At 44.4% G+C, this 27,724-nt stretch overlaps 3 protein-coding genes and 1 long non-coding RNA gene across 12 annotated transcripts in view; 2 read left to right on the top strand and 2 right to left on the bottom strand.

Moving 5' to 3' along the window:
- The window catches only part of NFE2L1 (NFE2 like bZIP transcription factor 1), a 34,005-nt gene extending 27,781 nt beyond the window's left edge, over positions 1–6,224 (top strand). For all 7 annotated transcript variants that reach the window (XM_081166323.1, XM_081166319.1, XM_081166321.1 and 4 more), the window contains 3 exons: positions 1,200–1,289; positions 1,711–1,872; positions 2,990–6,224. In XM_081166323.1, coding sequence (XP_081022449.1) covers positions 1,200–1,289; positions 1,711–1,872; positions 2,990–4,306 — 1,569 coding nt within the window. In that variant the 3' untranslated portion in view covers positions 4,307–6,224. The remainder of the gene's footprint in view (positions 1–1,199; positions 1,290–1,710; positions 1,873–2,989) is intronic.
- A 298-nt stretch (positions 6,225–6,522) lies between these two features.
- CBX1 (chromobox 1) lies at positions 6,523–18,105 on the bottom strand. 3 transcript variants are annotated; one of them, XM_081166954.1, is made up of 5 exons: positions 17,937–18,105; positions 11,816–11,986; positions 10,459–10,636; positions 8,638–8,732; positions 6,523–7,910 (listed from the first exon to the last, which is right to left on the bottom strand). In XM_081166954.1, the coding sequence occupies exons 2-5, from the start codon at positions 11,953–11,955 to the stop codon at positions 7,766–7,768; spliced, it is 558 nt and encodes a 185-aa protein (XP_081023080.1). In that variant the 5' UTR covers positions 11,956–11,986; positions 17,937–18,105; the 3' UTR covers positions 6,523–7,765. The 3 variants fall into 3 exon arrangements, with proteins under 3 accessions (XP_081023080.1, XP_081023082.1, XP_081023081.1); XM_081166956.1 differs by lacking the exon at positions 17,937–18,105 and adding an exon at positions 17,805–17,826; XM_081166955.1 differs by lacking the exon at positions 17,937–18,105 and adding an exon at positions 17,729–17,783.
- A 4,315-nt stretch (positions 18,106–22,420) lies between these two features.
- LOC308571377 lies at positions 22,421–27,724 on the top strand. The gene is made up of 3 exons (XR_014001348.1): positions 22,421–22,531; positions 25,608–26,809; positions 27,710–27,724. It is a non-coding gene; the product is annotated as an uncharacterized lncRNA (long non-coding RNA).
- The window catches only part of SKAP1 (src kinase associated phosphoprotein 1), a 354,748-nt gene continuing 349,914 nt past the window's right edge, over positions 22,891–27,724 (bottom strand). The window contains exon 14 of the mRNA XM_081166709.1: positions 22,891–23,035. The gene's annotated coding sequence lies outside the window, so the exon portion shown is untranslated. The remainder of the gene's footprint in view (positions 23,036–27,724) is intronic.

Genomic DNA, 27,724 nt, shown 5'->3' with positions numbered 1-27,724 from the left:
TTTGTGAGTAGGATTCTACTTGGGGTTGCTCTTGCTTGTCATCCTAGTCTATATCTCTTTCTAATTTGGTGAATCCATCCTGAGTCTTCAGAGTAGGACTGTGATATCCTATCAAAGCCAGTTAATAAACTCTTGACCCTGGATGGCTTTGAGAAGAGTTGTTACTGGGCCCATCAGATCTCCAGATTGAGTTCAGTCAGTCCCCACTTATAAGACTGCAGGAATGCAGGGGAGGTGACAGCCTCTGGAATGGCTCACCCCAGTTAGAATATCCTCTGGAAGCAGGGCTTCCCTTCTTGGGGGCTGCATCTAATTCTGCACCAAGAGAATTTGCATTTGATTAAATTTTACTGTGTGACATAAACCGTTTCTTGACTTCAGCATTTGAAATTTTGTCAGAATGCAGGGTGTTTGAGAAGAGACTCAGGGGTGTCATTGGAATAAGTAGTGGGGTGGTTGTGGAGGGGTTGTGGGACAGGGAACTGGGTGTGGTATTGGAAACCGTGCCAGATAGACAACCATGTAGCTATTGGCTGTTGAGGTGAGTTTTTAGGAAACTCTGTCTCTTGGTCTGGACTACCTGCTTCTGAGCATTTAGCCCTGTCCCAGGCTGTGCATTGGACTACATCACTGGGTTTCGTCCCTGTCTGAGACGGGTGTCACCTCAGCATTAATTACATTTATCTAAGTTCAAGAGAAGAATAAAAGTGAGTGGGGCGAGGAGGAAAGATAAAGGTTAGTTTAGTTTATTCAGCTAATAGATTGCTTTACACAGCTAAAAGAAAAGAAGTCTCTGTGTGAATTACAGAGACAGTAACACACAAAATACAATACTTTTAAAAGCAATGCAGATGCACTATAATGTGCATCTACAACATCAGCAGCAACATAAAATAACCACCCCATCCACATAAAAATGTATACAAACAAGCACACACAAACACAGCCACTATTAATGCTGCTGAAACGTCCAGGGGAATAAAAATGTCTGCCTGGTGCTGGAAGGATGACAGAAAAGGGCTATTTTCTCATTGCCACCCTCCAGATATCTCTTAAAAGAGGCACACAAAGAATAGGAGAATGTACAGGCTTTTTAAAAAAGTCGTATGTTGCCGGTGGAGGTTGATCTGAAAAAGTTGAAGGGCATGGGTATAGATGATCTTACAGTAAAATGACACTTGAATTATTTGCTCTTCCAGGTGCCTGGTGTTGAGGACCAGACAGCCTTGTCCTTGGAGGAGTGCCTTAGGCTGCTGGAGGCCACGTTTCCCTTTGGGGAGAATTCAGAGGTGGGTCAATGATGGCCCTTGGGAAAGGGAAGATTTAACTGCTTAGTAGTAACAGCATAAGGCATTTCTATAGACTCATTCAGTGTAAAAAATGGACTTGGACAATCTTTATCTCATGCCCTTGCCATAACCTTGTGAGGCTGTGAATTCTTCCAAATGAAGAGAAAAGCTTGTTCTTGTTCCAGGCACAAGGCCAGGTAGATTAGCAGGAAAGAAGTGGCGAGAATGCCACCCCTCCCCGCCCCTGCAAATGCTTTAAAGCCCCTAATACTGTGGTTGCAGGGAACCTTGGGAGTGGGGGATGGCTGTTACAGTCTGTATCAGAAGTTCACGCAAAGAGGAAGCGGGAGTAATGATTTGTTGCTGACATGACTCTTCACTGCCACATGCCTACCATGACTGAAAGGTGTTTTGCTTTCAGTTTCCAGCTGCAGATGCCCCCAGCCTAACTGAAGTTCTGCCGAGTGAGAGCGGGCCTTCCACTGTGCCAGACGGGCTTCTGTCTCCCCTACTAACAGGGACAGAGTTGCCCTTCGACCTGGAGCAGCAGTGGCAGGACCTCATGTCTATAATGGAAACGCAGGTGAGGAAGGCTGGCTTCTACCCTTGTTTATTTTTCTAGGTCCTCCTCTGCTTTCTCTTCAGGTGGGTTTACCATGCCACTGTTTAGTGTTTTGCTAGGTTTCAGGCAAATGTGAAGGTTGTTAACATCTCTGTTTTGTGAATTTCTCCTTCTGTAGAAGAATGATCTTTCTGCTGCTGCTGCAACCATCTTTCCTATAACAATAGGCAGGAGCCTAGAAGAATTTGCAGCAAATGGGAAACCAGAGCTGCAGAGTTAGGTGACCATCTAGTTCAAGAGTCGTCAAAAGCAGTGCACACACTGCACCAAGTGACTGCCTGCAACGTAGCAGGGCAGCGGTCCCCTGGGAAGGGCCAAACAAAAGACACCTCTCTCTTCAGGGTCACAATAAGTCACTACAACTTGGGGACAGTTCTTTCCCACCCTTAAAACAATATAGCATCTGTGTCACAGGATGCATGCAGCCTATTCATTATCCTTGCTGGGAAAATGTTTTGCCTCTCTGCATACCAGGTATTGATTTTTTTAAAAAATAAATTCCTCCACAAATTGCACAGCCACTGCTCCCGACCCTGGTTTTTTCACCTCTGGGCTGCCAAATTGGTGGTCAGATGACACTCTTCAGATGGCCTGATTTTGTCTAAGAACAATCAGTTTCTGAATGTTTGTCTGCTGTCTGCTTCCTACACTAGACAAAAATATTTATCAGTGGCGTGTCTCAGATAGGAGCCATTTCCGTCCCCCCTCCTGGACCCACCCCAATAACTAGGTAGCTAGCTAGCTAGCTACAGAGGAGTATTGAGTAATGCAGGATGCAGACCTGGCTTTGATAGATGGGGCACAGTTGCTAGCAAGCATGCTGCTTTGTTATGCAAGTTCCTGATTTGTTGCAAACAGAGACCCGTGTCCCAGTTCTCCACACGTGCAAGTGGAACGGAAGTGAGTTCCCTTCATGCTAACGTACTTAAAACTTCTGAATGATTGGGTCTTTGGTTTTCTTTGCTCTCTCACAGGGTCCTCTTTGGAGGACTTGTTTTGTGTACCCATTTACTCAAGTTGTGTTCTAGGAGAAAAATAGAGACACCTAGAGTCTGAAAAGTTTCTTTCCCCTTTTCAGGGTATGGAGGTGAACAGCACAGCAGCTGCAGGGACCCTGTACGATAGCACAGGTGGAGATATTCTGAATGCCAACTACAGCCTTGCTCCATCCACCCCAATCAACCAGAATGTCAGCCTGCATCAGGCGTCACTGGGCAGCTGTACACAAGACTTTGCTTCCTTGTTCAGCTCTGAGATGGAGAGCCTCTCAGTAGCTGGCAGCTCAGCTTTGTTGCAGCTGGTTCCTGACAACTCCACTGGCTTCAACACCACATTTGGCTCTACCAACATGAGTGGGATCTTCTTCCCTCCCCAGTTAAATGGCACTGTAAACGAAACATCTGGGCCTGAGCTGCCAGATCCTCTTGGGGGACTCCTTGATGAAGCCATGCTAGATGAGATTAGCTTGATGGACTTGGCCACTGAAGAAGGCTTCAACCCAGTGCAGGCTTCCCGCCTGGAGGAAGAATTTGATTCAGACTCGGGGCTCTCCTTGGACTCGAGCCACAGCCCTGCTTCTCTCAGCAGCTCAGAAGCATCATCGTCATCATCTTCAGCTTCCTCCTCCTTTTCTGAGGAAGGTGCTGTGGGCTACAACTCGGACTCTGAAAATGTGGATGTTGAAGATGCAGAAGGGGCAGTTGGGTACCAGCCAGAGTACAGCAAGTTTTGTCGTATGAGCTACCAGAACCCTTCTCAACTGCAATATCTGCCTTATCTGGAGCATGTAGGTCACAATCACACCTACAACATGGCCCCCAGGACCTTAGACACTGACGAGCCCCAGCCAGCCACCATGGGGAAGAAGAGTGCCAAGGATAAACAGGCAGACTTCTTGGATAAGCAGATGAGCCGAGATGAGCACCGGGCCCGAGCCATGAAGATCCCTTTCCCCAACGAGAAGATCATCAACTTGCCTGTAGAAGAATTCAATGAACTCCTGTCGAAGTACCAACTGAGTGAGGCCCAGCTGAGCTTAATCCGGGACATCCGGAGACGGGGCAAGAACAAGATGGCTGCCCAGAACTGTCGTAAGAGAAAGCTGGACACTATCCTCAACTTGGAACGGGATGTAGAGGATTTGCAGAGAGACAAGTCAAAGCTGCTCAGGGAGAAGGTGGAGTTTCTCAGGTCCATTCGCCAGATGAAGCAAAAGGTGCAGAACCTCTATCAGGAGGTATTTGGCCGTCTGCGTGATGAGAATGGCCAGCCCTACTCCCCGAATCAGTATGCCCTACAGTACGCCAGTAATGGTAGTGTTATCCTAATACCACGCTCCTTGGCTGACCAGCAGGGCAGACGTCAAGAGAGGAAACAGAAAGACAGGAGGAAGTGAGAGGTGATGAATGTTGGCAGGAGAGTGCAAAACTTGCAGAAACTGCATCTTGGAGAAAGGGCTGAGCCCTGAAGAATTTGAAGGAACTTTCACGCCTTCTTATCCAATATATCTTCTCAAACCATGATAGCTGCCAGTCAGTGTATAGGAACAGACTGCTGGGCGGGGGCCTACAAGTCTTGAGAGGCAGAATGGCAAAGCATGTAGGGAAAGACCTGTGCCCCCAGCAGCCTGGAACCCATTATTGAACGTTGAGGGAGGGGGGACAAGCTGGCATAATGTGTGTGGGGAGGGGGGTGAGTCTTGGCAGAGGATAGAAAATCTGAATTGTTAAAGCTGGATATTTTTTTTAAGGAAAAAAAGGTGAAGTGGACAGAGCAGGCTTAAAGTCCCCCCTGCCTTCAAACTTCGATATTTCAGATAGCTGGTTTTGTTTTTTTCGAACCAGTTTTGGCATCAGTTGTGCGCGATTTGACAACATGACTGAAACCCATGACATAGCCGCCATCCCTTCCTACATCTGTATGTATATGTAAGTGCAGGTGGAACACATTAAGTTGTGTTTGTTTGGGGGAGAAGGGTGATTTTTCTTAACCCTTTTCAGCTCGGGGGAATGGAGAGATCTCCACGCAAGGAGTTACCGAGTACAGCCTTTTGGGTGGACTTTGAGTTAATCTGCCATAAAGGTTGGAATGGTGGGAGTGGAAAGGGTTAATAGAATTACTATGGTGATGCATCTTTCCACCACCCCTCTCTTCCATTCAAAACTCACTAAGCATGTCACTGCCCACAGTGAGGAGCCAGTGTTATACTGGGCTACCATCAAGGTACATTACAAGATGGCGCATGGTAACTGCATGCTACAATGCTGACATTTCTCACTGATTTGGCTTGAAAAGATTCATTTTGTGGACAAAAGGGGGTGTGAGGGCCAGGTGTGAAGGCTGCACTTTCATTTAGCGGAGGCTGCAAGGTGGAGGGGTCTGGTGTGTGATCACCACTTGGTCTACAGCACAATGGGTTTTACCCCCATAAAGTGGGCATGTTGTGTAGAGCAAATAGCCATCTATGGCAAGCCCCTTTCTTAATGGGCACTTTGGTTTTAATTTATTTCTGTAGGACTTGTGTGCGCCTGTGTTTCCCCATTCCCATAGGGCTGTAAAATGGATTTGTGGTATGCAGGAAGGAGAGAAGGGAGATGTTTTCCCCCAGATGATCAAAGCTGCTGAAAGGTATTTCTGCCATTAAGACTCGGTGTGTTAAACTGTGATTCCACAGCTGGTTTCTTTTCTGTCCTTGGGTGGTGTCATTCCAACTTCCCCCTTTCCCCCTCCTTAAAAAAAAATAAGGCAAAGGGTGAGGGTAGTGCCTTGAACACAGCTGGCCTCAAGCTCCGAGGCAATCCTCGAAGCTGTTTAATTTGCAGTATAGCACAGCTGGGAGTATTACTGACTTTACCAGCATCTGATGAGCTAAATGGCTTTGGTTTTCCCCAGTCAGTCCTGTGTATGTGATGGCGTGTGAGGACGTAGCACTGAAATGGGCATCCTCCAGAGAACTGTGGGGGTATGAAGCACTGTATGTAATAGAGGCAACTTCTGCAGCCATATGTTCTATATGATCTTGTTTTTCTCAAGGCCATGATTTCTTACAAGGAAAATATAAAAGGTGAGAGGGGAAGTAAACTATCGGTGAGTCTCTCCCACCTCTCAGGCTTCTGTGATTTGACAGCATGAAACTTGAAGCACAAAATGTGTTGGAACTGTGGCTGGGTTGCTGGAGGATAGAGCCCTGATGTGTGCATGTGTTAATTTATTTTTTTCTGTAGAGGTTTTATTTTGAATGGTTTCTATGACCTGTTGGGGAGAGGAGCGAGAGCGTATGAGCACAGGACAAAAATAAAATGGCTTATTCACTATTTGAGGATTTGTTTGGTGTCTTTAATTTTCCGCACTTTTCTTGGTAGCCCTAGCCCTGTGTTGTGATAAAAGGTAGGCTCACCAAATTCAGCATTACAATGACCGAGGGAATGTGCCTTCTCTTGACTTTATGTACTGGCCATGCTCCCCCATAACATACTGCATTTCCCCTGCAATACTTCTCAGTTCAGCATATCACTTATTCCTGCAATATTTTCTAGTTGCAATTCAGTACTTTGTATTGTAGAATATTTTCAAGGAAGGCCTGGACCAGATGAAGAAGAAAAAGAGCAGGACTATAAATCTAAAGTTTTATTGAGACAAAAAGACAGTTCAGTATGAAGTTAAAATCCAAACACTTGAGTTTTAGACAACGTTTTCACAGAAACCTAACCATGCTTTGTTTTTTTAAAAAAAGGTTTGTACACTTCTACGTACATACCACCCCCCCACACAAAGGATGAATGGGGGGGGGGTCAGTGGCTTGTGGGGTGTTTCAATGTCAGAGGTAAAATTGTCCTTTGGAAGAACAAAGTATCGTTAGCTTAAAAATGAAATGGGTAGGACTAGGGCAAGGTAAGCAATCATAAATGCCCAAGTCTGAACAGAAGATAGTTGTTTACAGAATATTCTGAAACCTACTACTACCTTGTGCTGTAGGGGGTAGATTTCACCCCTACTTTCCTTCCCCTTAATTAAAAGGATGCCTAAAATGCCACATACATACAAGAGGGGGGGGGGAGGCTAAAAACCCTCAATTTCTGGTTGGTTAGAAGAAAAAAGATGCAGAGGTACTAAAAAAATTGTCACATGGTTTGGGGGGCAGAGTGCCCTCACTATGATTAGAGGGCAAAATATGAAGAAGCTGTCTCCTTTCCAATTCCCACAGTAATAATTCTGGAAGGTGACTGTATTCATGGTTGCAATCAAATTGTAACTTTTAACACTTAGACACATAAGCTCCAGCCTCGCAGGAGTCATCAATTCCACTTGCAGCAGGAGGCATGTATTTTGTAATAATTGCAATTCTGGATACAGATACCATGAACTGGCCGTCCCCAAATCAGTCAGAATGCACCCTCCCTTCCCACCCCAACGATACACTGATAATAGCAAAAAGGAAGAAAGAAAAACTACACGCATGCTAATCTGTAAAAATGCCATTAACACTATTGGGGAGTAAGGCTGTAGATCACAGAGATGGTCTCTGAAGAACACACAGCCTCTGCCTGCCTATCCCTTTTGGCAGCCTGTTCCAACTCTATTATTTTTATTTTTGCTTCACCCCCCCCCCCAAGCAAAGAACAGCTGGGAACTCACCAATTCTCTCCTCTTTCCTCATGTATATATGATGAGAAAGGAAGAAAGGGGACAGCATGTTGTCACACCTAGTTGTCAGGGGCACAGAAATTGTCCGGTTTCTACAGAGAGCATCTTCCACAGCCGCCTCTTCACTTTCTCACTCATGTTCAAACCCACAGTTTGATGATTTAATACAAAAGTCGGCCAGAGGAAGGATGGGGACAGAAGGGGAGGCAGGTTAGTTCTTCTCATCCTTCTTGTCATCATCTTCTGATGGATAGGAGTGCCATGTCAGCCTTTCCTCATAGAACGAGATGACCACCTGCGGGCACTTGATATTTGCTTCCTTGGCAGGGACCAGATCAGCTTCGTCAGAGTTCTTCCTGTACAACCAAGAGGTGGGAAATTTGGGATTGATCCCAAATAGAAGGCATGAAGCTATCATTCTAGCATTAACATTTCTGCCAAATGTGTGTGCATATGGCTGAGTCTGGGGTCATGTGATCTTAAAGCTTTGGATAATACTGTGAATTTAATGCATGGCTTTGCTATTGATGCATAAGCACACCGAAGATTATTGTCCAGAAGGATAATACAAATCTGAGGTACCTTAACACTTGCCAGTTCATAGAATCATTGGCCACAAATCCTGATGCCTATAATGCAAAATATGATTTATAAGCATACATCTACCTGCCTGATCCACACAATCCTTCCTCAAGACATGGAAGGATTGTGGGAATGGGTTGCAAGAGCTAGTTATTTCCAGTTATGACCTCAGAATGCTTGCAAGTAAAAGACAGTTGAACCTTACACAACAGAGAAAGCAGATTCCAAGTTTCATATAAATCACTTGCAAGGAACTAGAAAGCAGATCAAAATGCAAGAGGTCATCAAAGTGATGAGGCTGTATATTAACAGTATTCTGCAGCTAAGATAATTAGCCCCCTCCTAAACTTTTAAAAATGTTAGAGAACCAATGGTCTTACCACCTGATCTCATTACAGACACTCATACCATTAAGTAGCCATGTTCCCAAAAATTCAACATCTGGATTCTAATCTCTGATGGAGGATGCACAAGGGAGAAAAGACAAAGGAACAGGCTTACCATTTCATCAGGAACATGAGCTCTCCACTGGAGTCTGTGGCACCAATAATCCGCTCTGGTTCAAACCCTCTTGCAAAGCCTCGAGGCTTCTCAGCCTGATGAAAGAATTGGAAAGGTTTCTGATTATTGCCTTTAAATGGTGACAGAGAAAACAGACATTGAACTTTATTTGGTGTTATGCAGAGGCAAAACAACTGCCAGAAAATGCCTTTCCAGTGACCTACTTTGTGGGAGGGGGATATCCAAGTCAAGAGTGACATGATGTAGATGCTTTGTCCATGCATAATTATACTATGAGATTTGAACTAGTTTTAAAGCTGTTTGAGCTACTGCTATTCCAAAGAATCCCATTAATTCTACATCTGTGAAAGTGTTAGATCTCCAGCAAGAATTCTTAGCATACTCACAAAAAATATTATTCAAGCTTCTCTGGTACATGCTACCAGTTTAATCAGTTTCAAGCTCTTTATAATATGGCACTGCTCTACAGTGCATATTAAACAAGGAGGTTTTAAGACATAAAGGGTTTCTTATTTGGCACTGAAATTTAAAACTGCTTATTCCAAAGTAAGACCACACCCATCACCTTCCAGAATCTTTCCCACTTTTAATCTACCATAAAATATTTGTGTGGCACTACTGAAGCAACTGCCTTGCTTGCTAGAGCAAGAACTTAGCTGGCAGGGAGGGAGGGAGAAACAGACAAGAGTATGCTAGTGAGGCAGAGAACCTGCTCTTGTTGCATTCTGGTTTCTTCCTTGGCTGAGGAGAGGTGTTGGGCTCAACCATTCCTGGAAATAATTTGCTGAGAATCTCCTTCATATTACTACGAAGTATCTTCCAGAACAAAGCTCCGGCACTGAAAGATTTCAGAGCTACATTTTGGTAAGCCCTAGCTTAATTATGTTATGTTTCCAAGGGAGGATGTGGAGAAAAGGGCTGGAGAGGAACAGCTGAAAATGGAAGGGTGTGAAGCAAAGACAGGAAAAAACTTATGAAATCAAAGAAATCAGAAATGAAGAGGAAGAGTTGTGTACTAACAGGAAAATGCAACAATATAAAAGGGATGGAAGTGCTAAGCACAAACAAACAAACAAACAAATGGAGGACAAACAAACAAACAAAGGGTAAATAATGCAAACAATGGGGAGTGGGGAAGAGAACACTGAACTTTTGAGAAGCCATACATACAAAATTTTGGAACGGTCTGGCTGTTTTTACTTAACCACACAAAACTACTATCAGAAGTCTCTTGTCTTGAAATAAAAAGGGATAATGTGGCTAGAAAGAGTTTAGAGGCAGAATGAAAAAAGGCTGTATTCAACAGAATGCAAGGCAAGACACAGGGCAGACTCTACAAAGAGAAATACATGAGAAAACAGAAGCCCACCACCAGCCAAGTCACCAGATCCAACTTTTTAAATGCACCAGTGCTGTTTGCAAGAACAACGCAATCAGGACCATGACACTTTGCTTCCAGCATACTAACACAGCAAATGGAGTCTTCCCACTGTAGCAGGTGCATCCCCAAAATTGAAAGAACACATAGCCACATTCTCTGATGGGGAGGTAACTGGGCTGGAGGCAGAGATTCTGGTGAGAAACACCACTAGTACCACAGACTAATGAATGTCAACCATATTCCCAAAGACACTTGCAGCTGAGGCACTACACTACACAGTTATGTAGCTCACTTTAAGAAGGCAATAAATATCGCTGCTGTTAGCTAGTGTTTTACCCTTTCAGAAACATCAATCAGTCCTTAACTGCAAAGCATAAAGCAACCCTCATTGGGCCACAGATGGAGAGAATCTGCCTTACCTCCTCTTTCTTTTTCTTTGGTCTGCTTTCTTCCCCCCTATCCTCTGAATCAGATTCTGCCTTGCGCTTGCTTCCCTCTGACTTGTCACTCTCATGTGCAGTTTTCTGGGATTGCAGGAACTCCGCAATGAGGTCAGGGCAGTCGAGGTTCTCCTCTGGCTCCCACGTGTTATCTTCGCTGAAACCATATAACTATTATCAGCTGGACAGGACTGCAAAATACCATATTTTGTAACTAGAGTTTATTTTGCAAAATAGCCCCTTTAAGAAAGTTATCTCCCTTGTTATGGGACCTGTAAATTCTTGGCACAAAATCTATGAAAATGACTTTTCTAGGAATGGGGAAGACTTAAAATCTACAGATTTTTGCAATGATAGGCAATTTCTGCTAGAATCCTGACATGGTGGGTTGAGATTCCTTAAAGGTTTTCTGGAAATGCAAACAAGACACCCTAAAGTTGTAAACTTGATAATGTGACTTATGCTCTAAGGCAGAATAGCGAGTGATAAGGGCAGAGTAAAGCTACCAGATTTTCAGCTCTCTGTTATTCTTGACTGGGTTCTGACTTAATGAGATGGACCCCAGATTTGCATTATTTAGGAGAAGGAAAAAGTGTAAGTGCAGACCTGGAAGCCTTCTGCAGAAATTGCAACTTCTCTACAAGCACATCAGATTTTCAGCTTCAACACTAAACAGGCAGATAAATACTTTTAGGCATGGTTGCTTTCTCCTACACATAACTAGCAGTCTTAGATACTTTTCCCCTCAAGCACCCCTTACACCAGAACTGAGGACTGCTTATTTGCCCAGAAGCACACAATCAGTTTGAGGCTCACCTGTACTCTGAACACATACAAGCATCCACACACGTGAAAACATTCATTTGCTCACAAACTGCAGCCAAACTGAGCCTCAAACAGAATTTTCAAGGTAGAAAGTACTTTTGGGAAGGAAAAAACCACACCTGTTTCTCAAACATGTTTTCCCTCCTGCAGGAACAGAATTAACCCCCACACATATCTGGAAAAATTCCAAAAGAAGATTTCAAGACCATGAATTAACCAGAAATGGGATGGGGAAACTGGGCTGGTTTTTAAGACGCAGGTATTCAGCAACCCTGGCACATCACCCTACCCTAGAGCAAGATAAAAAAGGCCTAAAGCAGACTTCTTAACAGCTCCTGGGTGACAAGGCAAGCAAGGCTTTGAAAACCGGAAGAGATGTTCCCCTCTCTCAACACCAGTGCGCAAAGAGATTAACCACAAGTATATGTGGACCAAGAGGCTACTGATTTTATGGGCTACTAACCTTTAAAGATTAGTTTGCAAAGCTGAAATAAAGGGAAAGCAGCCTTACTCTGAGAAGCCTTTCCACTTGAGCAGGTACTCCACTTTCCCTTTCACCACCCGCCGGTCAAGGACCTTCTCCACCACATACTCCTCCTCCTCTTCTTCTAGGACCTCCTCCACTTTCTTCTTGTTCTGCTTTTTTCCCATTGTGCTCGCCAGCTTTGCAGTTTTAAGGAGGCTGTTAAGAGATAATGCAGATATACAGCTTTAGAAACTGCAATTGTCAACACCAGAGATCCGTGACACTTAGAATTTTTTGTCTGTCTTGTCATTTTATTTTTTAATATGAAAACATTTTAATCTAAAAATACACAGGGAAATGTAGTGTAGGAAAAATGTTCCAGAAGCTGCAAAGTGACACAAATAAAAGAGATACAATATGTAGTCACAAAAGCACAGTGAAACGCTGAAGCGCATCAATATCAATGGGACCCACATAAACCCAAACCTTGCTGTACAACATCTATCCACATATACTGATTAATAAAAAGTAGATGCAGCACCTCATGGTGAACACTTTCCTATGACAGCTAATCAGGTTCTGCCGTTTTCTGCAACAGGACATACATGGCTCCTTTTCTGGAATTTACGTTAAGATTTTCCCCTTGCCTCAACATGCAATTGAATAAAAACTAATGCTTTTCCCAACTCTAGGTACTTTAAAATATGGCATACGAATCACAACTGTGCTCAACATGTTCCATCTGCCAAACCTACGATTTGTTTGTTGCCCAAGCAACCTATGACAGTGTTAACCTATACTGAACACTTGGACCAACTGCAGGAAGCTCCATAAAACTAACATTTTTCTTCCAAAAGGAACAGGCTCTGCAGGAGACAGAATCACTGTGTCTCTGCAGAACTTTGAAGTTCTTCAGGCCAGGCCTTTCTGCTTGCAGCAGGAAAAATTCCCACCATATCCTCCCTCCACCACTTTCAGAAACAACATGACTATGTTTGTGACTATACAGCAAGCACGGCAGTGCTGGGGAGAGAAGGCATCCATGAGTGGTGGAAGCACCACAAGGGTACCCAGCAAGCAAAGAAGATTAAACAGCTTGCTTTTTCTGGAAATGAAAAGTTACAGTCTACCGGAAAAGGAAAGCTATGCTGGGCTCCTGCAGGCAAAGCATCTCTCAGCAGGAGGATGCACTTGTCTCAGTTGGGGTCTGATAAAACATAGGCAAAAGGGGCCGTCAAGCACAGCTAGGTTTTAGAGGAAATGGGTCTCGTTTGCAGTGAAGGATGGCTGGCTAGGGAAAGAGACCCACAAACAGCAGCTGAATGGGGAGGAAGGAAGATTTTTAGAGAACACAATTTCACAAAGCTTAAACTAGTCCTGTCTCCTTCACAAATGCTGGGATCTTGGCATACTCATGAAGTCACTGTTTCCAAAATTCTTTTACGGAAGAAAACCATATTAAAACTAGTTTAAAACCAGTTTACATTGTGTAGACATTTTCCTCCTTCCAACCAGGAGGGGAATAACATGTGATCTGCACAGCTTGGCATTAGTCCTATACAGTGCCAAAGCTCAGAATTTTTGGAAGTGTATCTCAGGAACAGTAAAGTAGTTGGGAAGAAACATCTTTTTTTTACTCTGAGGTATGGAGGGGAGTAGCTGGGCATCTTCAAGTACAAGGAATTTTATTCTTAACCAGCATGACCTGGAAGCACTGGGACTTCATATTCCTCATGGGCTTCAGTACAATTATCAAGCGTTTTAGTGAGATCTCTATGGGCTTCACACAACATTTCAAAGGTGCCTGTGGTCTATAAAACAGACTCCATCTTGTATATCCTATGACTAAGAAATTGAAAGTGGGCTATATAGATTCCATCAGGCCCCATTTCAATTACTTTGACCTGCTTTGTTATCCACACTGATGCCTACATACATGCACAAAGTTTGAGGGGTTTTTTTTGGGGGGGGGAAAATATTTGGGAACTATTTTTAAGGTAAATCACAAAAAACTCATCAGCCAACACAGCTTGCCATACGTCCGGATTTTCCCAGACATTTAATATTGTGTTTCTTGGCTTCCCACTGTCTGGCAACCCTACCCAATACAACACAATTCAGATTCCAGAAACTTTAACTTTGGTTCCTTTATTATGAGGAGAAAAGGGTTTCAATTGACCTTAAATTTTCGTTCAGTTCAGTCCTCAGAATTCCTACCACCTTTGATCAGAAGTGGTGTAGCTCCTTTTATAGGCCCCTTGAGCCAAACTCAAAGTGGATTGTCTTGAGAGGCAAAGGAGTGTCTCCAGCAAAGTCAAACTGCTGCATTGGCGGCACAAGCCTAGACAGTGTGTACGGAGATCCTGGGCTGCCCAGATGACAAGACCCCACCCCATGGCCTCGCTGATGTGGTCCCAAATGAAAGCAGAGCAATACATTTGGCACCAGGTTGGCTGCAGAAGTTGCCGAAAGGAGACATACAAGATGCCATTCAACTGTCTTAGGGACTCCACTCTGAATTTATGTAGGGATTACTCCTTAGCCTTTTCTTCTCCTGAAGATGTCCCACAAGACACTGGAGGTGTAGGATCAGAGTCTTCCTAGATGGGCTAACTTCCCAGGTTGACAAACCTCCAAAGCATGAGACAGCGGCCACACCCCAGGAAATGGCTTTGACTGGTTGGTTAAACCAGGTGAGGGTCGCTGCGGCCACTGTCTCATACTGAGAGCTTCTAGGAGCTGCAGTGGAGAGCTGAGTGCAGGTGGGGACCCAAAGCTGAACAAAGTACCCTAGGAGCACGACGTGTCATTCACCATAGGTACTACCCCTCCCCTAACATCCCAAACCAAAGCTACCTCTGCATGAATAGGCATTATCGTCAGTGTGCCTTGTTAATCTTTCAGCTGGAGGGGTGCCTTCTGTTCCAGGTAATCTTCCAGGGACCTTATGCCAATGGTGCGTGAAGCCAGATGGAAAAGTTGGCAGAACTATTGATGCAAAGTTTGCCTTTACCTATACAGTACACTAGTTCCTACATATACTCCTCTCTGTCCTCCAGTCAGCCTTGCAAACACACTTGAGAAGGGCATGAATCAAGTAGCAAGTGAAAAATGCAACCTAGGAGGCCTGAAGTTTATATGCTTTTGAAACTCATCTATGCATAGGTCCACTGCTTCTACACTAATCACTTTTCTACCTTCAAAATGGCTTTTTCAGTATTTTCCATTAAAAACACCTTTCTAGCATTGTAGGTATAAACAGCCCAATGCATCCTCCTATGTGCTGTTCCCATGTTGTTTGATGGGGTAGTACAATTAGTCTGACTGGGATAAAGTAGTTACTAGATATTTAATAGTAAAACACCCCAATGGACCAATGCATGACACCTGTGGTATCAAGCTGTAAAATAAATGAACTATTGTGATGTATGATGAATGAAAAATAACTTCATTTAGTTTGTTCATCACAAAGAAAAGGAGCCTTGCATAAGAGGATCAGACACTTAGTTTTAAGAGATCATGTTTACCTTAAGCAAGGAAAGTAGGGAAATTCTGATATATCTGGCTAGCAAAAATTATACTTTCCAATCAAGGGAAATGTCTAGAGCAGGGCGGTCCAACACATGGCCCTTGAGGCCTTTTTGGGTGGCTCTCAGCAACATTTAACACCCCCCCCCCGGCAGCCCATGAGCTGCCTTCCCAAAACCTGGGTGCTGGGCTTTGGGAAGGAGGCATGAGGGCTCTTGGACCCTGCCAGAGCCTCGCTTATCTGACTTTGGGAAGGCAGCATGATGGCTGGGGCAGGGGCATCAATTTTGGGCCTTGCTTCCCTACCCAGCCCAGGGTTCTATGTTGAAGTACTCTTGCGGCCCACTTGGTATGAAAAGTTGGACCACCCTCATCTACAGCCTTTAATTCTCCACTTTGTGGTTGTGTTACAGTGTTTTATAAGGTTGTGATATTTGTATTTTAGTTTTATATTTTATAGTTCACTGTAAGCCACTTTAGGAATATGAATTAGAAAGAAAGAAAGAAAGAAAGAAAGAAAGAAAGAAAGAAAGAAAGAAAGAAAGAAAGAAAGAAAGAAGTACTTACTATCAGCAGTTGCAAAATAAGTAAGAACTGAGCAAGGCTTTATATACTGCTTCCCTCTTAATACCAGTTGCTGGCAAACAGCAACAGGAGAGGGCTATTGCACTTATGTTGTGTTTCTTGGCTTCCCACATATATTGAGTTAAGCTACTTAACTGTGAGAAAAGGGAACTGGGCTAGATAGGCTTTAGGCTGATCTCACAGGGCCCTTATTTTTGGGTCTACATGCTTATGTGTCTTGAACATACATCAGGGTGGCATAGGGAATAAAATGCTGGACATGGGACTAGGGAAATGTAAGTTCATTTCTACACAGTCATAAGTCTCACAATGTGATCTTAAGCTAGTTACCACCTCTCAGTCTAACCTACCACAGGGAGGGGGAAAAATGGGGCAAAACCTGAGCTCCTTGGAAGAAACATGTGGCGTAAATGTAATAAATAGATACATCTCTCTCATCAAATGCAACACTATTTGCCAATGTGAGCCATCATACAATACCACTGCCTAGATACATTCGAAATAGCACCCCATTATGCGGTCCTTTCACTCTAACAAACAGATCCACATCGACTAAAATTCACATATCTTAAGTTTCCTAGTTATTTCCCTGCAGTACACCCCAGTTCTTTTTATCTTTTAAATATTAAACCTGTTCACCCACATGACTTGGTTATCTATTAGTGCTCTTCAAATCAACAGTGATCATTTGGGCTGTTTTCCAAGTCAATTAACACCCTCACCACTCACTACTCTTATCTTCTTCTATCCAATCACCACTACATACAAGACTGCCTAGCTGTATGGTCCCATTTCCCTTCCTCCAATACTGCACTATGATTATGCTGGTTTGGAGGTGCAAATTTATAAAAACCCTCACCTACCTACCTTAAAATTTTAATTTCACCCTTCCTACCCACATTAGTCGTTACACAATCTGTATACAATCCATTTATGTTTTCCCCTCATTTTAGCCCAGCTACACTCCAATACAGACTCTGAAACACTTCTGTCTCCTTCACAGGAACAGCTTCAATCCCAGCACCCCAGTCAATGTTCTTGTTACACTAAAGGAGTGACCAACTTCACACTACCACCTTGGGCAGATGATCCCCTTCTTTGGAAAAAGTCGCTACAGCTTTACTTTCATAGTTAGTTTCTCGAAGAATTATCCCCCCCCCCAATATCCTACCATTTCATCTCCCCTTATTAACTGTCTAACAGAGGAAAATCCTCTTAACTAGCCATCTCAGCTCCACATAAACCCACCCCTATTATCCATTTTCTGCATATTTCCTCCCACTTTCGGGGGCGGGGAAGGACGGACGGACCTATACCCACACTTCTTTCTGCAACCATCCCCTCCTTAGTATTTTTTTACATCCATTCTTCCACACATCACCCCCCATCGTCATCTTTGGAGCAGCTTCCTCGAACACCTATTAAAAATGCGCGGGCGCGCACACACAGGCTCCCTCCACCGGCCCTTGCATTTGGACATCCCTATTTATGATACCGCTACAGCTTCGTTTAGGAAACCGTTCTCCACATTCCTGTACGCGTTCATTAACGCCCCCTCCCCCCCCCGACCGTTATTTACTACCAACGCCTTCTCGATTTCCCCGTTCCCACATGAAACCACGCTCCCCAGCAAATGCCGCACCTTAGGTACACGGGGATTCATTTTGTGGGTCCCCCCTCCCATTGCACCCCTCCATCTGCTCTGCCCACTTCACGTCTCCCCCTTTTGAAATAGCTCCCCCATACATTATGCGCTTCCCTCCCCCCATAGACACCCCACTTTTCGGACCCCACACTCACAGGCGCACTTAGGAAGAGCCATAGCCGTCTCCACTCCCAACTCACGTATTTCGCCTCAGAAAGCACTGTGCCTATTTCCTTTCTGCCCAGAAAAGCCCGCCCCCATTTATAAATACTGTGCCTCTCTTCCCAAGAGGAGCCCCCGCTCACCCAGGAATATCCCCCTCCCTCAGCACCCCCCAATATGGCCGTCCAGCCCGCGCGCGCGATGTTGCCCCCTGCGCGCGCCCCCACCCCGCGCTGCCCGTTTTACCTTCTTCAGCCCCGCCAACAACGCACGAGGGGAAATAAAAACAAACGGGCGGAAGAGAGAAGGACGGCGCGAGCGGCACACGGAGCGAGCCGGTCTCGTTTCAAAGCAGAACAGAGCGACGGTTGGACAACGGGCCTCCCGCGTTCGCTCCACCTCCGCCAAACAAAAGAGCGCTGCAACCCCTTCGGCCCGCCGAGACGCACTGCGCATGCTCCTGCTTCTCCTCCTACGCCCCTCTTTCTAATTCCCTCCAAGACCTCCTCTCGCCCGCGGCATTTTGGGACCGGATGTTGTCTTTTTCCTTCCTCTACCCGTAGACATAGGAAATAGACTCGCGTACGTCGCGTACTTGCGAGTCTTTTCACGCAAGTAGCCATTGAGAGCGCAGCACAGCCGCGATGGACAGCAAAGCAGCCTGCATAGACACAAACACACACGCCGCGAAAACAAAAGCTTCCTCTTTTCTTTTCTAATTATGTGGTTTTTTTGAAAGAGGTTCCAAGCAGAACCCTATATGCGTCTTCTACTCAGAAGTTAGACCCACTGAGTTCAGTGAGGCTTACTCTCAAGAAGTGTGCATGCACACGAAAGCTCATACCAAGAACTAACTTAGTTGGTCTTTAAGGTGCTACTGGAAGGAATTTTTTTATTTTCTCAAGAAAGTGGTTACATATAATGATGGAAGACTGGGAAAGGATGTGGAAGAAAGGGGTTAAGTTTACTGCACGCCCGGTATTAAAAGAAAACATGAAAATGAAGTATAGGTGGTACTTAACCCCGGTAGAATTAGCAAAGATTTATCATACAAATGATAATTTATGCTGGAAGTGTAAAGAAAAAGAAGGTACTTTTTATCATATGTGGTGGACTTCTGGGAAAAGATTTATAAGGAGTTGAAAAAAATGTTGAAAAATACATTTGTTAAGAAACCAGAAGCCTTTTTACTTGGAATAATAGGATTGGAATTGCCCAAAAAAGATGTTAGACTATTTTTGTATGCCACTACAGCGGCAAGACTGTTATTAGCCAAAAATTGGAAATCTCAAGAAATACCAACGGTAGAAGAATGGCAGATGAAGATGTTGGAGTTTTGGAGCTGGCCGACCTGACTGGAAGAATCTGCGATCAGAAAGAAGAGGAGCATCAAGAAGATTGGAATAAATTTAAAGATTATTTAGCTAAATACTGTAATATAAGATAATTAGAAGGTACTTGAAAGTATCAAATAGGCCTAGGATTAGAATAAGAATGTTGTATAGTAATATGGATTTAAGTCAATAAGAAAAGAGATGAAGATAGTAAACTGAATTGTAGTAGAAAGATGATTTTGGAGAACTGTTACAAGGTGATACAATGAAATTCAGTTAGGGGGGATTTGAGGAAGTCAGTTAATAATGGAATTTAAAATGAACTTCAGAAGGAATATGTGTTTTTATTTTTGTTTTCTTTTTTCTTTTAGTATTGTAATGTTCTTTCTTTTGTATGTTTTATATGTTATATCTGTTAAAATTAATAAAAAAATTGAAAAAAGAAAAAGAAAGTGGTTACAGAATTACAGCTTTTAACAAGCGCAGCTTAATTGCATGCAAGCCAATGAAACACAAAGCTTGTGTTACAACTGAGTGCAGGATTTGGCTTGCAAGGTAAGCCACCCCCATTCTGCAGTATGTGAAGCATGTACAGTATTTCATTGACACAGGGCAGGTTTCTTTTAATGCCTGAAAAGTTTAAAAAAGACAGTTCTTCACGTGAAATATCAGAAAAGCCCTAATTTTTGTCGCCATGGCTGCTGCCTTTTAAGTGGACACACTGGTATTCAATCACAGCAGTGCAAAAATCCTGGGTTTCTCCATTGCTTCCAATGAATAGGCACGAAGAGGGGCATGGTAAAGGAACCCAGAAGTTTCGTTTCCAGACTTCCTACACTGTCCGAAGACTTTCCTTTTGCTACCTATCTGACTCGACATTGACTTTCAGTCTAACAACACTACGCCCCTGTAGCACTTAGCACCCAAGAATGGGTCTCGCAAACAGGAGGTTGCTGTGCCTCCTGGGAGTTGTAGTTTCATGGCGGACGATACCCAGGAACATACTGTACTGTAGTTCTTTTTGTTCTGAATTTGTGTGCTGAAGTGGATTACAATACTCAGTACTGTACATCCCAAATAATAGGAAGGAGCTATTTTTGACTCAACATGAATGTGAGCAAAAGAAAATTTGATTCCCACACCCAGGGGAGCTTTGCAGGATCAATTTCCTCCGGGGAAGACAGCACGAAAGACTTTCTCTATTTACTGATTAAAATATACAGGTTGAACAAGTGGGAAGCAAGTAGGCACACAAGCTGTAAGAACAGCAGCTTCAGAATCAACAGCAGCCCCCAAGACAAAGCATCTTCTGATCCGGCTTTAAGCAGCACCCTGCTGGATCAAACCTGACCAAAGGCCTATAAAATCCAGTATCTTGTTTCTCAGCGCCACCAACCATTGTCTCCTGGATTTAGGTACTTTCCAGCTGGACTTTTAGATTAAAAACAAAGAAATTACTGTAACATGATAGGCCACTGACAAAAAGCAACACCTGCTGTTAAACCATCAACTTGAAGGGTATATACGAGAACTTAGGATATATCTTCATTTGTACAACAGAATAGGATGGACCATAACAATATATTCTGACTTCCCCCCACAATCCTTTTATGATTTAGAAATTTCAATTATTTTTCTTAAGAAGAGAGTTTGAGTGGCTTACAATAAATGATGCAGCGTAATGCATCAGGGACAGAATCTTAGCACATATTAAATAGTGATGAATAGAGGCTTGAAATTCTTAATGTTTTTGCATTTGGGGGAATTAAAACTTGTGTGACAAATGGAAATGTGCAATCTTAGTCTTTCAAAAAGCATTTGATGTGAAGTATTTAGGCCACATGGAAGTGACATCTGAAGCCACCTGTACCACTGACAGCGCAATCCTATCTATACAGGATAGCTCAGTCTTGTGGAGATCATTCCAAGGGTTGCAGCCTCAAAAGGAAATTTACATTTGTTTTCACCCCAAGAAACAAACTCAGAAAGGGACTGTGGAAATAGAAGTAGGTTAGAGTTACGGGGAGAAAGGGACATTTTAGCTCCTATCCTGAAGGCAGTCCCTATTGCAACCCCTTCTTTCCTCCTTCATGTGGATGATTGCTATTCATTCTTAGTGGGGAAAGTACAGTACTGAACTTGAGGACATGGCTTCAGTGAAGGCAACCTTTCTTCCATTAATGACACTGGATGACTCAGCTCTCAGTGACAGAAGTGTAACAGAGGGATGTGTTGAATCTCCCATCATAGCAACAGGCACCTTCTTAATACAGAATAAATCTGGGGACATTATTTGGTTCAGTGAAATGTGTCCTTTGACTTGGAATGTGTTTAAAGTACAGTGGTACCTCGGGTTAAGTACTTAATTCGTTCCAGAGGTCCGTTCTTAACCTGAAACTGTTCTTAACCTGAAGCACCACTTTAGCTAACGGGGCCTCCCGCTGCTGCTGTGCCGCTGGAGCACAATTTCTGTTCTCAGCCTGAAGCAAAGTTCTTAACCTGAAGCAATATTTCTGGGTTAGCGGAGTCTGTACCCTGAGGTACCACTGTAGCTTAGCGGTAATCTAAACCTTCAGGGAGGAAATTGTTGTGTTTGGGACTTTGCCACTTCAGAATATACACGTGTGCTAGAGGGAATTGAAAAGTTTGAACGCTTCCCTAGGAAGTGTTAGAATCACAGGGAGAACAATTCCAGCCTAGCCTTTCCCCTGCCTAGTGGATCCAGTCTCTCCCCCAGCACACACAGTGATGCATGAATTCTAATAGACTGACCATATGCATGTTCAGAAGCAATTTGAACTATGTAAGCACAAAAGATTGCAGCATAACAGCACCACCTTAATTATGTTTAAGGCTGCATTCCCATACAGGGAGGAAGGCCCATTGAACCCAGGACTTACTTCCTAGTAGACATACATAGGATTATGTTGCAAAAGTCAGTTAAAAGGAAACTGAGGGCTGTATCCAATGCTAATCCTACTCAGAGAAGACATGATTAACCCCAAGTCATTAATTTCAATGGGTCTACTCTAAATAGAACTTCTTCAAGACAACCCTCACTCCGACAATCCTATAAATGCTATATAATCCAGCGGGACTTACTTTCGAGTAAGCATGCTTAAGGTAGTGCTATGCAATAAGGTACCGATCAGAACATGCAGATACATTTGTTTGGGATGAATTAATCCGGAGGAAACGTTTGCATTTATACAGGATGCAAATTGCAAACCACGGTCTTTAAGCAGAACGCACAGCTGAAATATCGTCCTTTCGGGCTATGAATTATAGCTGGGGTTCGAAACTGCATTTCCCATCAGCCAGCACGGCTCACGCAACCGAGAAAAACTGAGATCACGTGGGAAAGAAAATCCCACCCCCTTTTAAAGCTGAAGCGCTCGGGCTCGGACATTCTTAAAGGGGCCGCGGCAACAACAGCAGCTTAGGCGGGTCGTTGCAAGAAAACAAAACAAGACAGTAAGCCGAAAACGGGGTGCAGCTGGATAGAAGGTGTGAAAGACGAGGAGGCACCAGAGCCGCGCCCTTTTTAAACATTTTATTTTAAAAAGAGCGTGCAGTGTTCAATAAGCGAGGAGGGAGGGTTGGAAGTGAGACATGGGGGGGGGGAATTAACGGAGAGGACTTCGGCACGATGAAGGAAGTACAGAGCAACGATTGCAGAAAGGAGAGGCGCGGGTGGTGGTCGTAGGTCGCCTAGGCTGGTGCTGGGATCGTGTGCATGGGCTGGACGTGGAAACGGGGGTGCCTGTTAAGCACAGAAACAGGACTGCATGTTGGCGTGGACAGGGGTGTCGGGAGGAGGACTGTGGCGTAAAGCAGCTGCGAAGAGTCGGGAGGACAAGCATACCTCGGCCAGGCAGGGCGCTTTGCTGGCAGACGATCCTGTTGCCCCCCGAGGGCGCGCGATGCATCTAGGCAGGTCGGGGCTGGTCAGGCGGAATCCCGTGTCTACTGCCTGCAGCTCCATTATGGGAAGAAGGTGGTATAAGCGGACTGAAAGAAATAGGCAGATCAAGCTGTAAGGATCTTGAGGGTAGCGGGGCTAGGAAACGCATCTGTTTTAGATCATGGACGATTGCCGCCAGTCGGGATACTTGAATGCTTGAATTAAGCACCTGGTAAATTTCCGATGTAAGCTTAAGAGGGCTGGAGATCTTGGGCCGTGCTCAGCGGCTACACGTTGAAACTTAAGTTAGTTATGTCTATTACTTATTTCATAAAATTTATGAAATAATTTTTCATACCCCCACTAGCCTCGAAGTGGCTTACAAAGAGGGGAAAAACAACTAATATAAAAATAGAAACAGTAATAAACTAAATACCACTCAAAGCACTCACAAACATAGTGGAACACAAGAGCCTGCCTGATGCCACTAGGTAGAGAGTTCAAAAGTGTAGCATTGGTTTCCATGGGCCTTGAGTAAGGTTAGCATTGGACACCACCCCCTCGAGTTATTTCCTGAGACACCCGTCCTTCCCCTGTTACTGTTATAGGTCTGTTGGCATTTCATAACTTCTGCATAGTTTCCCCTTGCCTGTCTGTAAACTAGCAAAGTGTTTGTGTTACTTACACACAAACACACACACACCCTTCTCCTAAGCACGGTGTGCAAACCAGATGCACTGAAACACACTGGAACATACTAGACCTGCCCCCTCACCACTTCCCCTGTGCCCTTCCTCCTCCTGCCTGCTTGTGGTGTAGGGTCTGAGAAGACCTATTATTGGAGGAAGCAGGAGGAAAGTGCTTCTTGGGTCAAGTCTGTGGGAGAAGTGGCATGGGGATGCAACATTTTCTCCCCAGAAAATATTGATCCTGCTCATTTATTTTTAAAGCTAACACTACTAATGGTAAGAGATTCTGAGTAGCTACTAACTTGAGACAACTGAAGTGAGGATTTTGACACCCAGCAGAAAAGCAGGCAAGGTTTATATCTCTACATGGACTAGTCAGCAGGCACCAGGCTCAATTAGGCTCTTCTTTTATCTTCTAGTAGCTGAGGATTGCAGCATGGGATAACACTAATGCTTGGTACTTATGTAGTGCACCCAGGATGCAGAGCACCTGCAGCATTAAGGGGTTGTTATAAGGGTTAGTGATGAAGCTGAGTCAGTGCTGTTAATCCCCATGTTACTGACTGCCTGTGGGAGGTCTGGTATTGCCTTGATGGCACCTGCTTTCTCTAGTGGTAACCAAATCACAAAGTTGGAAACGCACCTCAAAGGTCATCTAGTCCAACCGACACATCCCCCCCCCCCGATGCAGGAAACCCACTACCAGACATTCCTGATAGGAATAAATTGGGATTATGTATGACTTGTCTACCTGTTAAAGGTCAAAGATGTATGGGCCAGGAACAGAGGGGAGTGTTTGGGCTGTAGCCTATTTGAAAATCACGATCCCTGACCTGGAATCATACACATGCCAGAATTCTTGTATGTTTCCGCAAGACTGGGAATGAAATCTGAGGCTAAGCCCTTGTAAAGGGAAGGGCTGCTAGGGCAGGTCCTGAATAATAATTTTAAAAGGTTATTTGCATACTGAGCTTTTGTTTCCAAGATACTGGAGTGAGCAAAAACACATATAAACAGATTTGGGGACTTGTATTGACACTTAGACACCCTGGGCTTACTGTTCAAAAAGAGGAAGAAGTATATGCATGTGTATGCATTTTTTTTTGAGCAGTAAAATGGAAGTGCATTGCCTAAGCTCGGTTCCCATCTCAGACTGTCCCATACAGTGCTGGGATAGTGTTATCAGAAGGTTCAGGGGTGGCTGCCATAGCCCCAAACACTGCTGTGTCTGTCTGTGTGTGGTTTCTCAACTGTTGACCCTTTCCTGCTGATGATAGTCATAGGTGACATTGACACTTGAGGGCTTGTGCTTTCCTTCCCTTGGTCTTTCCATTTTTGGACTTTCTCTCTCTCCCTATTTTTTGCATACTTGCCGTGTCCCTACTCTGTTCTTCCCTCTATGTGGCCCTGCTTTCACTGCCATACAAGTTGGCACTTCACTGGGTAGTAGGCCCAAACCACCAACAGCCAGACACACTGACCCATTGCACCACAGGAGGCCAGGGAATAATAACTGTGGATCTCAAAAGGCAGAGTCTCCTGAGCAAGGATATATTTGATACAGGGTAGACGAAAGCTTATTTGTGGGGTTTAAGGACATAAAAACCTTAGGTGTTGTTGTTACAAGTTTTCTGATTGAGCTGGGTGTTTTGAACTTCCTAGCAAATAAGGAACCAACAACTAGTTAATCAACTGTGCAGCACCACGTCAGCCTCCTGCTGATAATATCCTTCTTTAATGACATTTTCCTTACAGACAGAGGAAGCTTTCTGTTTATTTAAAGGTAGGGAAGGTGTCTGTCATTTTGAGCCCTAGGCTTGGCAGTGACAGTGGCTAGTCAGAGGTGGGGGTGGAAACATTCTGCATGTGCTCAGACACACTATTCCCCAGGTTCCAGGATTGAATCTTTTTGAGTCATAGCTGAATTGAGACCTAAATCATACTCATTTTTCCTGTGATCCTCAGAGCTCCTTTTGTTTTGATTTTGTAGGTTTTTCAAATCCAGCCCAGTGAATACTTTTAGTTCCTCAACTTTGGTTGCAGATCCGTTCCTAAATTCTGGAGGACTTGGAACCTGTTCAATGGAAAGGGGGTGAATGTGTTTGCCACCCTGAGGTAAAACAATTTTCAGATAGCCTCTTGCAGCAAAAAAATACAAATGAGTTTCCTAGTATGTACTTTAAAGACTTGAAACATTCTGTATACTTGACATTCATGTCCATGACAATATCCCTCCTAATGGCATTTTAAAGAGCAGATTGGGGAATCTTTGGAGATGGAGATGGAATCAATGCTGTCCAACTTGACAAGGCTGTTGTGAGAATCAGATAAGGGTTGTAGAGTGTTTTGCAAGTCAATGAAAGTGCTACAGAAACCATAGCAAGCCAGATTAGCCTAACTGATACTGGTGGTTTGCTTAAATTACCCACTCTTGCCCAATAGAAAGGGAGAAGCTAATGATTACCCTTTAGCAAGTCTTTCCAGCTCCCCATCCCACATGTAAATATAATGCAGTATTCCCCCTCTCGGTTGCCAAAGTCCTGCATTACTTTGGTTATTGAAAATTGTGTCTATGTAGGGCCAGTATTTAAGGTTGGTAATTTCAGGCATTTGCTGAGATCCATGCCTCAACCAAGGGTCACTACCAACCCCTCTGCTATCTCAGCCTTTTCACTGTAAGCAACTGAGCTACAAAAGCAGTAGCAGCACTACCCTCCTCTGCTCCTCTTGCCATCTCCTTCTGGGAAGCTGTATGGATTGGGTCCAGAGGGAGAGAGCTAGCAAATGGGCAGTGGTCACAGCAGCGAGGAGGAAGGGGGTTTGCTAAGGGCATCTTGCCCGCCATTTCCCAAGACAGTACCTCCACAGAGCCTAATAGAGTTGTCATTTATCATGTTATCTTCCCACAAGGAAGGTGATTCCAGGTGATGCTACTGCTATGTGAAAAACTAGCCATGGTTTTACCAGCAATGGAATGCTGAATACGGTTGTGCTTTGGAGTAGTAAAGTGTTTCCAATACTTTGATTGTTACTCTCTCAAAAACCCTGTAAAATACGTCACTGGGCAGAACTGAGGGCAGGGGTAACCTCCTGTGTGTGCTTAATGGATTTAGGAATGAGGTACTTAAAAACAGTATTTCGACATACAATAACCTGGCTAGGGGACAACACGGAGATAGTGACTTATTTAAGGTTGGAGGATGGATGGCGGCTAACAGATTGAGGTTGAATCCTGACAAGACAGAAGTACTGTTTTGGGGGGACAGGAGGCGGGCAGGTGTGGAGGATTCCCTGGTCCTGAATGGGGTAACTGTGCCCCTGAAGGACCAGGTGCGCAGCCTGGGAGTCATTTTGGACTCACAGCTGTCCATGGAGGCACAGGTCAAATCTGTGTCCAGGGCAGCTGTTTACCAGCTCCATCTGGTACGTAGGCTGAGACCCTATCTGCCTGCGGACTGTCTCGCCAGAGTGGTGCATGCTCTGGTTATCTCCCGCTTGGACTACTGCAATGCACTCTACGTGGGGCTACCTTTGAAGGTGACTCGGAAACTACAACTAATCCAGAATGCGGCAGCTAGACTGGTGACTGGGGGCGGCCGCCGAGACCATATAACACCGGTCTTGAAAGGCCTACATTGGCTCCCAGTACGTTTCCGAGCACAATTCAAAGTGTTGGTGCTGACCTTTAAAGCCCTAAACGGCCTCGGTCCAGTATACCTGAAGGAGCGTCTCCACCCCCATCATTCTGCCCGGACGCTGAGGTCCAGCGCCGAGGGCCTTCTGGCGGTTCCCTCATTGCGAGAAGCAAAGCTACAGGGAACCAGGCAGAGGGCCTTCTCGGTAGTGGCGCCCGCCCTATGGAACGCCCTTCCAGCAGATGTCAAAACGATAAACAACTACCTGACATTCAGGAGACATCTTAAGGCAGCCCTGTTCAGGGAAGTTTTTAACGTGTGATATTTTATTGTATTTTTGGTTTTTATGGAAGCCGCCCAGAGTGGCTGGGGAGGCCCAGCCAGATGGGCGGGGTACAAATAATAAATTATTATTATTATTATTATTATTATTATTATTATTATTATTATTATTAAGGGCACCCAGTGAGTC

This window comes from Podarcis bocagei (genome assembly GCF_964188305.1).
Source record: "Podarcis bocagei genome assembly, chromosome: 13".
In the NCBI taxonomy this organism is placed as follows: Eukaryota; Metazoa; Chordata; class Lepidosauria; order Squamata; family Lacertidae; genus Podarcis; species Podarcis bocagei.
This window is presented reverse-complemented; position numbering and strand designations above follow the sequence as displayed.

Coding starts and splice junctions, on each gene's coding strand:
- CBX1 (XM_081166954.1), bottom strand. CDS start 11,955: ATGGGAAAAAAGCAGAACAAGAAGAAAGTGGAGGAGGTCCTAGAAGAA. Junction 8,733..10,458: donor CAAAGAAAAAGAAAGAGGAG/GTAAGGCAGATT, acceptor TTCTTTCATCAG/GCTGAGAAGCCTCGAGGCTT. Junction 7,911..8,637: donor CTCATGTTCCTGATGAAATG/GTAAGCCTGTTC, acceptor TTGGTTGTACAG/GAAGAACTCTGACGAAGCTG.